Here is a 15,335-nt window from a genome sequence, read left to right as displayed (position 1 = left end):
TATTATTATTATTATTATAATTTATATAAAGAAAATAAAAAAGTAAATAATAAATAAATAAATAAAATATGACAGATAAAATTAGAGTATTAGTTACAGGTAGCAGTGGATTGTTAGGAAGAGCTTTCATGAGAACATTCGCTGGTTGTGCCGACAAGTTCAACGTGTTGGGTTTGGCATTTTCAAGATATGAAAAGTATAAGAATCAATTCCCTTTGGAGCATGTAGATATCAACGACCGTGTTCAATTGACAGACATTGTAAACCGATTCAAACCAGATGTAATTATACATTCCGCTGCTGAGAGAAGACCTGATATCTGTGAAAACGATAAAGATAGAGTAATTCAACTTAATGTTAAGTAAGTATTATATACATAAATATAATATATTCTTGTAATACTAATATCTTATTATAATAAATTATCTTTAAAAAAGATCAACAGAATTTATTAATGAATTGGCTATGAATGTTGGTGCTTATCTTGTTTTGATTTCATCGGACTATGTTTTCGATGGTGAGAATGCACCCTACAAGACAGACGCTCAAACTAATCCACTTTCATTCTACGGTGAGACAAAGAGAGCATCCGAAGTTGTTTGTTTAAAGAATCCAAGAAATGTATGTTTTAAATATTAAAACAATATAAAAATAATAATACACCGATTGTCTTTTCTATAAAACTAATAATTGAACAAAGATAATTCTTAGAGTACCTGTATTATATGGACAAGTTGAAACACTATCAGAGAGCGCTGTAACCGTAGTCGCAGAACAGATCAAAAAGAATGCAAACGTTGAAATCGATAATTGGCAAGTAAGTGGAAAACTAAATATGATTGTCTTTTGATAATTTTTATTAATATATTATTTATTATCTTTACGTATGTATATATATATATATATAGTTAAGATACCCGACATTGGTAGATGATGTTGCTAAATGTACATTAATGTTAATTTGTAAAAAGAAAGAGAATGGTGATTCAATTTCGGGAATCTATCACTTTACCGATAATCAAAAGCTTACTAAATATGAAATGGCCGTTGTAATGGCAAAGGTTTTAGGTATCGATGCCTCGCAGATCAAGCCTGGAAACAGTAAGCCTTCTGGTGCACCAAGACCTTATAACGCTCAGTTAGACACCACGGCAACATCCCAACTCATCGGTGTTTTGCCATCGACAAATTTCGAGACTGCTATCACCTCAATCCTTAACAACACACCATAAGTAAATACTCATTTTAAAAGTGTAAAATGTAATTACTAAATAAATAATAAAAAATGTAAAAAGTATTCCAGAAACAATCCAAAATAAATTGTCTTAATTTGGAATTCAAAATTTTGATTAAAAAAAAATCTAATAATATCTAAAATTGTGAATAATACTATTTGTTACAATTAACGAAAGATGTTTATCTGTATAGTAACCATCCATATCTAATTTTTATAATAATATCATATAAAATACAAATCTACATAGATAGTTAATTTTAATGTCCAAAATTAAGCAGTTAATAACAAAGACATTTTGTACATTAAATCAACTTGATCTCAATGAAGAAAATGAATTCTCATTGATTTCTTCTTTTATCTTTAAGGTATTTATACTACTTTCTATCTCTTAGATTTTTTTGGTTTGTAATTAAGAACAGATCATTAACATTAACATTGTAATTCATCTAAATAGATGGCCAGTGATAAAGATAGTAATATCGATCTGTTTGATGATGTTAAGCAATGTATTTCAGAATATTTCAGCCAGATTAAATCTGATAAGACATCGGTCGATCAAACGTTTATCTCAAAAGCAATGAATACACCACTTTTCAATGATGCTTGTTACATCGGTTACCTACTTTCATTCTGTGATCATAATGATGTTTTAGATGTTATTATGCATATCTTTTTGAAGAGTATAGAGATAGAATATTCATTCAGTACCATTCAACGTTTTAAATTGTTAAACAAATCGCTCGACATTGAATCTTATTTTTTTAAGAGTATCGAGGACGAACATAACAACAAAAACTGTATTTCAAATCTTTCAATTCATAACAAGACATTATTATTATGGTATATATTGAATGACAATGTTAGTTTACTTGAACAAATTATTAAAAACGATAAATTAATATTTTGGTATGTTACTTACTTTATTGACAACCATTTACTTTAATATTAACTAACTTAATGTTATTCATTTAAGTATTTTGGGTAACGATGATGCACAATCAAATGAATATCTTACATTCTTTAGTATTCTGATGAGTGTTGGATGGCTTAATCCTCAGGAGAAAGTCGATGAAGAGCACCAACACTGGCTGAATAAAAGAGTAAAAGTAAAGCAAAGCAATATAATCGATTTGTTTTTATCAAGCAGTTCAAACAAAAAGATACTGGTTGGCTCTTTGTTTAAAATGAATTCATTCTTTATCAGAGATGTCAGCGTTGATCTACAACGATTGGAAACACCAGAGTTTGGAGAGATGATGATTCGTCAATTTCCATTACACGTTGGAATAAGGAATTTGGAATCATTGCTTATTTTCGACATCTACAGAGTGAGATCCATTGAAATGCCTTCAAACCTTTTTAATCGTCTTTTGGAATATATCAAATCGAATGATGTCAATATTACAAAAGTATTGTTAAGGAAACTATACATAAATCACTGTGGCGACGCTTTATCCAAGATATTGTTGTATTTCTATCAACGAGTTAAAGAGCCAGCTATACTTAGAGTATTGTTTAAATCACTCATTCTCATGGAATCATTGGATCGCGAGTTAATCATAAGTGTTCTGACACCATTCAAACAAGAATTTCTTGAATTTTTTAATAATCGAGATTATTCCAACTGGTGGACTTGCCAAGATCTTAGTTTGCTTTTATCCTATCGAATTAAATTCCTCAGATTTGCTTCAAGATTCTTCACAGACCAAAAGCATTTACAGATCTTTGAAACTGGGTATTTTAATCAAAATTCATTCAAATTTTGTAAATTCGCTCTCTCTTTGCCATGTACAACTACAACCAGTAAAATATTGGACAAAAAGATTAATACTATGCTATTTAAGGACATTGGTTCGATGAAATTTCTCCTGGAAATCGAGAGTATTGACAATGTCGTGGTGTTTTTAGAGTTATTGTACGCGAAATTCCTCGAAGATTTTATTCAATTAGATCCATTCTTTTCAATTGGTTTCAAATTGTTTGAAAAGATACATAATCATGATCCAACTTTGATCAGTAAAATATTCAAAAAGTTAGATGACCGAATTGCTTTCAATATCTTATCATATCAACGATCATTTTCATATATCAATCGATTCTTTCCGGAGAATCAGAAATCACAATCGTTTTTTATTGGCTGTATCACCAAACCTACACGAACTCTCACTTATGTGATTCTTAAGCATATCATTTCAATGTTACTCTTTGATAAATACATGGACACGAAATGGAAGGTGCAGCTTTCAATGGTTTCCAAAGATTTCTTTAATTGTTGTTCATCACTCTTTACCAACATCCCAAATGTGACCATCCGAATTGAAAGTACTATAGATCATATTGGATCGAAATTTTGTTTATTCAAGAAACCACCACCTCACTTGGATTGTACGGAATTGAAGTATATTCCCCTTATTCATATTTCAGAGTGTATTGACAATCTAGAATCCTATAAACAAATTGCATTTGGATATCAGGAAAAGACACCAAATTTCAAAAATTTGAAATTCCTAAAATTCCTAGCAATAGGACCCGGAGGGAGTGTCCAATTTCAAAGCATGCTTCACTCCAACAAAGATCAATTGGTTTCCGTGGAATTAATAACGCAATCAAACTCATTATTGGTGAGTGACGCAATGTCATCTCTTCTGGAACTCAGAAAATCCAGACCCAATGTCAATATCTCAGCATCTCCGTCATCACATTCTATCTCAATTGACAAACCTGATCAACACTCTCTGATCACAACTTGCAGTTATGATATTGACCTCTCAAAGAATATAATTCTTTCCAATCTTAGAAAGATCGTAGTCGGTCCTAAGACACAATATATATGTAGGAATTTTGATCATATGTCGCATATCTTTCAGACCTCTCCGAAATTAAGCTCGATCACACTCAATCAAACTCTAAATCTCGATTTCTTCATTGGATTCATCAATCTGAACCCAAACATATCGAAATTGACTATCCAATATAATATTGGTGTAAACGGACAAAACAAGATTGATCCCATTTCGTTAGCAACCGAGTTAAATCAAATTTTCGATGTTCTGAATCAAGAAAAAAGCCAACAAATTAAAATTGTAAAATTGATTTACATTGGTTTAAAGCAAAAAGAAATCTATATTCCAATGTTAAATCAATCAGTTTTATCAGCCAACTCTTTTAATATTGGGAAGTTTGAACCTATTGGAGATCAACTTTATAAATTCAAAAGATCAACTGATTAAATAAATATTAAATTTTTGACTTTTAGTTTTTTTTTGCAAAACAAAACTGGCTCCCAACAACTTTCGCCTGCGCATTAATTTTAAAAAAAATGTTAACATTTTAATGTTAAAAATTAGTGGGGTTAATGTGATCAGATTTTATTTTATTCGATTTATGGTTACAAGCAAGAGCCAGTTTTGTTTTGTAATTGGTCGGTCGACAAATAATAATTTTTCTGTTTAATTATCATTGACCTGATTTAAAGAATAAGATATAACAATAAAAAAAAAAGTAGATGATCACAAATAATAATACTATAATATTTAGGTTTTCACATTTATTATTAGCAGAGATTACAAATAATCTTGTGAGCAACTTGGATAAAATATGCTTTAGTTTAGTTTGTAGAAAGTGGTTCTATGAAAGAGACAAATATCTTGTTTTACATTATAACTCTAATAAACTAAATAATTTCAATTTCAACTCCTTCGGAAATCAATTAAAATTTCAAGATGTTATTAAAAGTAAATAGAAATTTAATAGCAATGTTAGTGAATTAAAAACAAAAGAAAAAGAAGAACTAATTATACAATTGACAATATAAACAGACAAGGAATTAGAGATCGAAACTCTGAAACTTGGATACGTTTCAAACAGGTCGACAACTAAACCATCTACTTTCCCAAAATATGTTCGTCACATCGAATTCAACTCGTTTGATGTAGTGCTACCTATTCAACTGCCTCATAATCTAGAGGTTTTCATTTGTAGATCGAATGATCAAAAATCATTTGCTATCGAAACAACTTTGATTCCTTTACCACCGAGACTACACACTGTACATATAACCTCAAAGCAATTAGAGGGCTTTAGTATGATGACATCGATTACAACCATGAAAATCAGATGGCTACACAACTCTGATAGACATCTAGCTTCAAGTGATCTTCCTCCATCTTTGATCAACTTAACCTTAACGGTGTCTAATCCATATATCGCTCGCTATGGAACTGGCTTACTGATCAACAGAGGTGTATTACCAAAGTCACTTAAACACCTAATACTTGGAATGAATATTAGTTTAGAATCACAAGATATTATTACTCAGCTTACATCGTTGGAGAGTCTCAACATAGAGATGTCTCCACATTTCAAAATCAAACTACCACAATCACTTAGAAAGTTGAAATTACCACAAAACTTTAACAATGCTATCGATGTGCAATACATACTACCTGATAACTTGGAATCATTGGAATTTGGTTGTAACTTTAATCAAAAGTTATCATACGGTGATCTTCCTGCCAATCTGAAAGAACTCATTTTAAACAGTTCGTACAGTGCAGAGATAACAGTTGGTTCATTCCCAAAGGGTTTAGAGACATTAGATCTTGGTGAATATGTTAACCCGATTGCAAAGAAAGCATTCCCTGCCTCGCTAAGAACAATTCATCATAGTTTCACTTACTATGCCAGTAAACTAGGAACACTTCCTGATTCAATAACATCATTAATCTTGGATAAACATTATCATTTAAGAAGACACACTACCAATTGTTTCATTGTATACTATCTTTATGGACAAACAATGAAAGGTGGATTCACAGATATATCATCACTCGAGAATCAACTTATATTAATAAATTAAATTTATATTTTTTGTGGTTAAAAAAAGAGAAATTTTTTGACCAATCTGGATGATAAAAATATTTGTACTTTTTAACATTTAAAAATCTTATAAAAAAAAAATAGATGATCACAAACAATAACAATAATAACAAAACTATAATCTATAACTTGTCACATTTATTATTAGCAGAGCTTACAAATAGTCTTGCCAGCAACTTGGATAGAATATGCTTTAGCTTAGTTTGTAGAAAGTGGTTCTATGAAAGACACAAATATCTTACTTTACATTATAACTCTAATAAACTAAATAATTCCAATTTCAATTTCAACTCTTTCAGAAATCAATTAAAATTTCAAGAATCAACGTCAATAGTTATTAAAGGTATTATTAGTATAAAGCAATAAAAATTAATATCGAACCAACATTTTAACATTGAATTAAAACAATCAATAGAAAGAGATGAAATACCTAGACAACAGACACTGACAACAGCCAAAGAATTAGAGATCATCGGTAGAGTAGCCAACATTTTCTTAGGCAAGTCGGAATCTATGATTGCTACGTCTATGCCAACAACAACAACAACCAAAAAAATACCTGCTAGCATTAAATCAGTATCGTTCATTCATCCAGTTTATGACGATTTACCTTTGCTTCCTGATCGAATCGACACTCTTATCCTTGATAGCTTTACAAACAAGTCGACGACCAAACCAACTACATTCCCAGAATCTCTTCGTTACCTCGAACTCAACACATTGGATGTAGCACTACCTATTCAACTTCCTCAAAATCTAGAGGTTTTAATTTGTAGATCGAATGGTCGTAAACCATTCGCTATCGAAACAACTTTGATTCCTTTACCACCGAGACTACACACTGTAAATATAACATCAAAGCATTTACAGTATTTTAGTATGATGACATCGATTACAACCATGATAATCAGATGGCCCCACACCACTGAAAGACATCTAGCTTCAAGTGATCTTCCTCCATCTCTGACCAACTTAACCTTATCAGTGTCTAATCCATATATCGCTGGCTATGGAACTGGCTTACATATCAATAGCGGTATATTACCAAAGTCACTTCAGCACCTAACACTTGGAACTAATATTAGTTTAGAATCGCCAGATATCATTACTCAGCTTACATCGTTGGAGAGTCTCAACATAGAGATGTCTCCACATTTCAAAATCAAACTACCACAATCGCTTAGAAAGTTGAAATTACCACAAAACTTTAACAATGCTATCGATGTGCAATACATACTACCCGATAACTTGGAATCATTGGAATTTGGTTGTAACTTTAATCAAAAGTTATCATACGGTGATCTTCCTGCCAATCTGAAAGAACTCATTTTAAACAGTGCCTACAGTGCAGAGATATCAGTTGGTTCATTCCCAAAGGGTTTAGAGACATTAGATCTTGGTGAATATGATAAACCGATTGCAAAGAAAGCATTCCCTGCCTCGCTAAGAACAATTCATCATAGCTTCACTTACTATGCCAGTAAACTAGGAACACTTCCTGATTCAATAACATCATTAATCTTGGATAAACATTATCATTTAAGAAGACACACTACCAATTGTTTCATTGTATACTCTCTTTATGGACAAACAATGAAAGGTGGATTCACAGATATATCATCACTCGAGAATCAACTTATATTATTCCATTAAAAAATTAACACACTCGTATATTTATGAATTAAATTAAAATAAAATTTTTATTTATGTAACATATGTGTAATTTCATTTTATCCCTCCCTCCAAAAAATGAAAAATTTTACACAGCTTTTGCAAAGATAATGCGAGAATATAAAAAAAGCTTTGCAAAAAATATACCCAACCTATAAAATGAAATAACACACATGAGAATTAAATTTTATAATAGTTAAATTTAAATAATTAAAGTTTAATTTAGAAGTGTTTAAAAGGAACACACACACAATAGAGTTAAAACTAAATCATAACAAATTTTGATAATATTTTAAATCATTTTTACATCTGCTCAACAAATAATTCAAAATGATTGCAAACAAGAACTATAAGAATAATAATAATTCTAAAAATAATTCTAAAATCTATAGTTTCTCTCATTTATTATTGGCAGAGATTACAAACAGATTTGAAAACATCTTGGATAAAATATGTTTTAGCTTAGTTTGTAGAAAGTGGTTCTTTGAAAGAGACAAATATCTTGTTTTACATTATAACTCTAATAAACTAAATAATTTCAATTTCAACACTTTCAAAAATCAATTAAAATATGAAGATCCAAAAATAGTGATTAAAGGTAATAACAATTTTATAATCATTTGTTTTGTTAATATAACTAACATTTTAACATTGAATTTAAAAAAACAAACAGAAAGAGATGGAATATATAAAGTACCGATCACCGCTAAGGAATTAGTGGTCTATGGCTATGAAATATTGGATAATGGTTTCTTTGAGAAGTTGGACTCTTTGAGTATTACATCGATTTCAATCATTAATGTTGAGTTAAAGATGTCTGCCATGGCTAGATCGTTGTCAATTATGTATGCATCTCAGGAATCAGACTTTCCAAAGATTCCAGATAAAATCCATACTCTTAGGTTTAGGAAAATCTCAAACAGGTCAAAGAAGAAACCAACTGAATTCCCAGCATCTCTCCGTCATCTCGAATTCCACACGTTAGATGTGACCCTACCAATTCGACTTCCTCATAGTCTAGAGGTTTTCATTTGTTACTCAGATGACCATAAACCATTCAATTTCGATACTACTTTGACTCCTTTTGCACCGAGACTACACACTGTGTTTATAGCCTCAGATCATTTAGATTACTTTTGTATGATGACATCGATTACAACAATGGATATCAGATGGCTACACACCCCTGTAAAACGTCTAGTTTCAAGTGATCTTCCTCCATCTCTGACCAACTTAAGCATTTCAGTGACTAATCCTTTTGTCACTGGCTATGAAACTGGCTTACTGATCAACAACGGTGTATTACCAAAGTCACTTCAGCACCTAACACTTGAAATGAATATTAGTATTGAATCGCCAGATGTCATTTCTCAGCTTACAATGTTGGAGAGTCTCAAAATAGAGATGTCTCCACAATTCAAAATCAAACTACCACAATCGCTTAGAAAGTTGAAATTACCACAAAATTTTGACAATGCTATCGATGTACAATACATTCTTCCCGATAACTTGGAATCATTAGAATTTGGTTCTAACTTTGATCAAAAGTTATCGAAAGGTGATCTTCCTGCCAATCTTAAAGAACTCATTTTAAACCGTGCCTATAGTGCAAAGATATCAGTTGGTTCACTCCCAAAGTACTTAGAGACATTAGATCTTTGTGAATATGATAAACCGATTGAAAAGAAAGCCTTCCCTGCCTCTCTAAGAGAATTACGTCATAACCTCACGTACTATGCCAGTAAACTAAAAAAACTACCTGAATCAATAACATCATTAATCTTGGATAAACGGTTACACTTCAGAAGATACACTGCCAAATGTTTCATGGTATATTGTGAAAATGGAGAAGCAATCAAAGGTGGATTCACAGATATTTCATTACTAGAGAAACAAATTATATTAATAAATTAAAAAACAAAAACTAATTAATAAAAATAAATGATCAGCAATTCGCATAAATAAATACTCACATTGTTTTTATATTCATTTTGAAAAGACTAAAGTATGAGAAATAGAGTGAAATAATATCTATGTTTTTTCTATTTGTGGGAAATTTCCTTTGTTTTTCGATTTGTTTGGTGACTTTTATCGATTTTCAAAATTTATTTATTTATTTTATTACATCTAGCTTGTCAGAAATGTCATCAAGAAATAAAGATAGTGAAAGAGATAGATATAACGATAGAGAATCTGATAGAGATAGATATAGAGATAGAAATAATGATGATCGAAAAAGTAGAGATAAAGATATAGATAATAAAAATAATAATAAGAGTAGGTGGGATGATGACGGTGATAGCGACAACGATAAACATAGAAATAATAAAAGTACTAGCACTAGTAAAAAGAGTTCTTCTTACTCACAAGAAGATGAAGATCATAAAAGATTAAGAGAAATTCAAAAGATTAATGAAGGTCGACGTAGTAGTAGTAGTAGTAGCAGCGGTAAAAGCAGTAGTAGTAAAAGTAATAAAAATCATAGACATAATCCATATGGAGGTCATAATCATCAAAATGACGACGACGAATTTGAATATGGAAAGAAGAAGAACGATGATCATGATGACGATGACGAAGCGGAAAGAAGAAGAGAACAACGAAAGAATAAAGAGAAACCAGATTTCAAACCATCGGGTATATTGATGGATGACTACGCTGCTAAGCAAACAGAGTCTGGTCAGTCGAGTAACGGTAGTAAGCCTACTGCACCCGGTGTAACTAAAAAGTGGTTCGAACCAAGTGAAGCACGTTTGTCACCCTACAAATGGATACTCTATCCATTCAAGAACAACGAGCCATTGGAACCGTACTCTCTAGACACCAGAAAATCATATCTAATCGGACGTGACCGAACTGTATGCGATATTCCATCGGAACATCCATCTTGTTCATCTCAACATGCAGTTATAGTACATAGATTAGTATCAAAAAAAGAAAAATGATGACAATGATGAAGATGACGAAAAACAAATCAAGTAAGTAATTTTTAAAAAAGCTTATCAATATACCATAAATAACTAATTATATATATATTATTACAATGATATTTATATAGACCATATCTAATAGATTTAAATAGTACCAATGGAACAAAGTTAAATTCAGAAAGTGTGGAGACTTGTGTATATATTGAATTAAGATCAAGAGATTTATTAAAGTTTGGAAATTCAACACGAGAATATGTATTGTTACACGAAAACGATATAGATAGTGATTGATTTAACATACTATTCAAACTTAATAATAATAATAACATCATATCATTTATTAATGATTCAAAATAAGAAAAACACCTCACCTTAATTTATTAATTAAAAACCAAACCAAACCACACCATAGTAATTATAATATATTTAATTTTAAAATTCAATCAAATAATAATAATAAGAAGTTACTATTATCTGTTTATATCATTTTTTCAGTATATCTTTATCTATGTTTTTTTTTTTTTTGATAAATTAAAAATAAATAATAAAAAGAGGAAAAAAAAAAGTGTAGGTTGGGTTATTATCACGATCTAAATCACACACAACAACCCATTTTATTGCTATAAAAAGCAAATATATAACTACTTTATTTTTTTTTAGTATTATTTTTCTTTTTTCAATCAATTAGATTTGTGTGATAATACAACTAAAAATAAATAAACACCAATACAACATGTAAAGCACATTAGTAAATATATGTTTGTTTGTTGTTGTTTTTAGGGTTGTGTATCAATCATTGCAAAACACACTACAGAGTTAGTTTTTAACAATATTTTCAACACAAATCAAAAAGGGCAGTAACATAATAATTTTAATTAAGTCAATTAATTAAATTGAATACAACTAGAGAAGAAGAATTATTTTTTTTTGAAATAGAAATCATTCTATCAATAAATTAATCAATCAATCAAAATAAATACTATTTGGTTTCTTTTTCTTTTTTTTTTTTAATTATATGTTTGTTTTAGTTTTATAGTTTTAAATTTATATATGAATGGGTAATAAACAAACAAAAAAGATACAATCAGTTTCACAAATATTTCCACATAATGTTGTCGATCAGAATCAGAAATTTAAATGTTATCTAATTGTGAAAGATCATCATTATTCAGTTGTGTTTGACCTTAAAGGTGAATCGACACCTGAATATGTCATTGGAATAGAATCACATGTAGTTTTATATAAACGTACTTCCGAAAAGCCAACTGTCAATCTTAAATCGGTACGAAATCAACTTAAAAGAGAGAGTCTCAAGATTTTCAACCTAGGTTTGTTCCAACCATCAATTATTCTGGAGCAAAGAGAGCAAGATCTCACTGCACTAGAGTTCTTTCACTGGGCCATGGTACGATTTGGATCAGAGTACATTGGAGACGAAAGTGGAGAGTGGTCAAGGAAATTCAATTGCCAGACCTACGCAGAATTCTTGGTGAATGACATGAGATTAAAATGGCCTAAAGAAGTAGAAATATCAACGGAGCCATTTAAATGTGGACATGATTGAAAAATAAAATAAAATAAAATAAAATAAAAATAATTAAATAATATTGTTGTACATAAAATAAATAAAACAAATATAATTACCTAAAAAAAGAAATAAAAATTCGCATGATAGCATTAATCGGAAACTTTGACCAGGAAGTGCTAGCTTTTATAGCAATAAAATGGGTTGTTGTGATTTAGATCGTGATAATAACCCAACCTACACTTTTTATTTTCCTCTTTTTGTTATTTTAATTTATCAAAAAAAAAAAAAACATAGATAAAGATATCTTGAAAAAATGATATAAACAGATAATCCGAAACATAATGAATGGGTAAAAGAGTAATGGTGGTGGCGGTAAAATAGATAGGAAATAAAGGAGTAATGTAATTTTGTTTATTTTTGATGTCTGATATAATAATACTTGTGTTTTTGTTGTATTATTATATTGAATGATGATTATTTTGAATATTTGGGGGGTCAAGATTATATATAGCATGAGTTTTGAATGCTACATCAGGACGACTATATTATAGTATTGTTAGTAATATTCGAATAATTAATTTACAATTATAACATACTAATGTGCATTTATTTGTAATAGTCGAAACTCTGATCTTGCACTACAAACAACTCCAAGGTTGTTCTGATCATTCCAATTTGAAACCTGTCTAACAAACTCGGCATTCTGACTTCCAGGCTTTTGTGCTATATCTCTTACCCAGAGGATATCTGTACCTTTGTATTCAATTAGATGTGTCTCTCTATTAAGTTTCTCAATCTTGTGAAGTGGATTATAATGAAGAGGGAAAATTGGTAAACAACAATTTAGGTTGTGTAGGAAAAGAGGAGAAAAGTCTATTTGTGTTGCAACAGGAATATCTACAAATCTCTTTTGGTAATTATCTGATGGTAAATGATTGATATCTACAAACTTTTCATACTGATTAACAGAAATGTTCCAAGGTAGTTCTATAGTTACAACAGAGTGATTGATTATTTGTGGATTGTTTAAAAGATTATTATTATTATTATCCATGATAGGTAAAAGAATTAAAGAGAAATGAATTTATAAATTTTGTTTTCTAAATAAAAATAATTATTATGTTAAATTTTTTCAATGATAGTGGTTGTGGCTGTTTTTCATAAATTTCTTTTTCTTAGTTGTCGAAACAGAGATTAATATTATAAAAAATATCAAACCTTCTTGGATTTTAATAAAAATTAGATAAATAGAAAACATTTTTATAGTAGATTTAGAATATAAAGTTTTATTCTTTACAAAAACTTTGAAAATTTTGCCTTTATATTTAGTTGGGGAAAATGAGTTTTCCAATCTGCATCAGAGTTCGGACCAAACCCGAGAGATCAAAGAATACAGAGACAGACATATTTATCAATTTTATGAAAGATTCAATTAAATTCTCAAAGATCTTCAATCAAAAATTAGTGTTCAAAAAATGGTTATTGTTATATGGGAAATTTATATGAGAAAATCGAATGATTAGCAACTAGCGGAATAGATATTTAACAAAGGACCTGATTAACACTAGATTAAATAAAGTTATTATTATTTTGTGTCTAATGCAAAGATTTTTTATCTTGAACATCTATCAGAGTGAGTTTTTTTCTTAAATACTTCATTTTATCAATTATAATTGCAAATAGTTCGAAAAGGAAGAGTGTTTTTAGTGTTTTATTGCTTGTGCTAATAAAAGATGATTTTGAAGGACTGAGAAATTTGAAAAATTTTGCAAAAAAAATTAGAAAAAAAAAAAATTATTAATAGTCAGTTATTTAATTCCCTTGTATATAGAAATATTTAATAAATTAAATATTATCCTAACTGAAATCAGTTATAATTCCTTATTTCCTTAAAGAAATCAACAAAAAATTGCATTGCGTCTATTATTATTACATAAATATTTATTCAAATAGTTTTATTATTATTTATATATCATAATTATGAGTACTGAGTCACAATGCCCTTTTTGTGGAGATTTATTCAACCAAATAACTCTATTTCAACACAATCCTAAATGTTATTTCGATTTCTTCTCAAAAAATGGGATTACTCCACTATGCACATGTAGTACTTGTAAAGGAGAAAGTACACACTCTTCTTCTGAATCCAAAGAAGCAAAAACAACAACAACAACAACACCAACATCATCTTATTCCCCTATCAGTCTTCCAAACACAGTTGATTATGTAGTGAATAAGCTTTTAGATTTCAAACAATGCAGAGGTACGAACTGTGCTGTTTGTAACCAAAAGATTACCAAATCTCCTTTTGGTAAGATTAGAATTGGTAACATGATAGTAATTCAATGCAGGAAATCTCATGTAGTCGAAGTATGTATATATTGATGACCGCCTTTGTTATGTTTTATTAACAATCCTATTAATTAAGGCAGGTGAGGCTACTCTTTTACTTGGCATTCTCAACAATTATGTAAATCTTGTGGAGCAAAATGGTGATGATTACCAACCTGGTGGCCAATCAATATTTGACATTGATTTCGACAATATTGTCAACGAAGAAAGAGAGGAATCTGAAGCTAACAGTTCAGAAGAAGATGATGAGGAGGAGGAATCTGGTGAAGAAAACTCTGATAGTGTTTCAGTCCCAAACTGTTGCGCTAAGATCAATCAGCCTAACAGCCATAAGAAGAGACCTTGTAAGTTGCCAGCCAATCGATTGTGTAAATACGAGTACATTGACGGTACTGTGGTTGTTACAAAGAGCTTTTGTAATATGTATCATCTTATAAAATACTTAGTCGCTCTCTCTGCTAGAGGTAAGTTTATAAATGACTCTGCATCACCAAAGAAGAAGAGAAAGACAACAAAGAATGTCAACAAAGATGATGATGGTGATGATGATGACGATGATGGAGAGAATGATGATGGTGAAGATGATGAAAAAAATAATAATAAAGGAAAGAAAAAATCAGCGGTGAAGATCAAGATCTATTTTTCTTTGTAACCCCATTATAAAATTAAATTGTTGATTTATTTTTCATTTTAAATTAAGCACAACCAAAAAAAAAATTTTTTAATCATTTTGTTATAT

At 30.0% G+C, this 15,335-nt stretch overlaps 7 protein-coding genes across 7 annotated transcripts; 6 read left to right on the top strand and 1 right to left on the bottom strand.

Moving 5' to 3' along the window:
* Nucleotides 1-68: 68 nt before the first annotated feature.
* Nucleotides 69-1,232, top strand: PPL_08199 (dTDP-4-dehydrorhamnose reductase family protein; the record flags this gene model as incomplete). Its single annotated transcript, XM_020579023.1, has 4 exons — nt 69-361; nt 438-621; nt 701-817; nt 909-1,232. 4 exons carry the CDS (start codon nt 69-71, stop codon nt 1,230-1,232), a joined length of 918 nt encoding a protein of 305 aa, XP_020430862.1.
* A 459-nt stretch (nt 1,233-1,691) lies between these two features.
* Nucleotides 1,692-7,768, top strand: PPL_08198 (uncharacterized protein; the record flags this gene model as incomplete). The annotated part of the gene is made up of 9 exons (XM_020579022.1): nt 1,692-2,143; nt 2,211-3,253; nt 3,812-4,069; nt 4,259-4,415; nt 4,844-4,971; nt 5,056-6,011; nt 6,200-6,458; nt 6,531-7,151; nt 7,206-7,768. 9 exons carry the CDS (start codon nt 1,692-1,694, stop codon nt 7,766-7,768), a joined length of 4,437 nt encoding a protein of 1,478 aa, XP_020430861.1.
* Nucleotides 7,769-8,116: 348 nt separating this feature from the next.
* Nucleotides 8,117-9,700, top strand: PPL_08197 (uncharacterized protein; the record flags this gene model as incomplete). Its single annotated transcript, XM_020579021.1, has 1 exon — nt 8,117-9,700. One exon carries the CDS (start codon nt 8,117-8,119, stop codon nt 9,698-9,700), a length of 1,584 nt encoding a protein of 527 aa, XP_020430860.1.
* Nucleotides 9,701-9,927: 227 nt separating this feature from the next.
* Nucleotides 9,928-11,670, top strand: PPL_08196 (uncharacterized protein; the record flags this gene model as incomplete). The annotated part of the gene is made up of 4 exons (XM_020579020.1): nt 9,928-10,644; nt 10,724-10,764; nt 10,845-10,971; nt 11,653-11,670. The coding sequence occupies 4 exons, from the start codon at nt 9,928-9,930 to the stop codon at nt 11,668-11,670; spliced, it is 903 nt and encodes a 300-aa protein (XP_020430859.1).
* Nucleotides 11,671-11,770: 100 nt separating this feature from the next.
* PPL_08195 (uncharacterized protein) lies at nt 11,771-12,280 on the top strand (the record flags this gene model as incomplete). The annotated part of the gene is made up of 1 exon (XM_020579019.1): nt 11,771-12,280. One exon carries the CDS (start codon nt 11,771-11,773, stop codon nt 12,278-12,280), a length of 510 nt encoding a protein of 169 aa, XP_020430858.1.
* Nucleotides 12,281-12,702: 422 nt separating this feature from the next.
* PPL_08194 (uncharacterized protein) lies at nt 12,703-13,650 on the bottom strand (the record flags this gene model as incomplete). The annotated part of the gene is made up of 3 exons (XM_020579018.1): nt 12,703-12,784; nt 12,841-13,231; nt 13,620-13,650. 3 exons carry the CDS (start codon nt 13,648-13,650, stop codon nt 12,703-12,705), a joined length of 504 nt encoding a protein of 167 aa, XP_020430857.1.
* A 574-nt stretch (nt 13,651-14,224) lies between these two features.
* Nucleotides 14,225-15,248, top strand: PPL_08193 (uncharacterized protein; the record flags this gene model as incomplete). The annotated part of the gene is made up of 3 exons (XM_020579017.1): nt 14,225-14,614; nt 14,673-15,012; nt 15,043-15,248. The coding sequence occupies 3 exons, from the start codon at nt 14,225-14,227 to the stop codon at nt 15,246-15,248; spliced, it is 936 nt and encodes a 311-aa protein (XP_020430856.1).
* Nucleotides 15,249-15,335: the final 87 nt, after the last annotated feature.

This window comes from Heterostelium album, assembly GCF_000004825.1.
Source record: "Heterostelium album PN500 unplaced genomic scaffold PPL_scaffold8, whole genome shotgun sequence".
NCBI lineage: Eukaryota > Evosea > Eumycetozoa > Acytosteliales > Acytosteliaceae > Heterostelium > Heterostelium album.
Note: the sequence above shows the minus strand (reverse complement) of the source record. Positions and strands in the feature narration are given on the sequence as shown.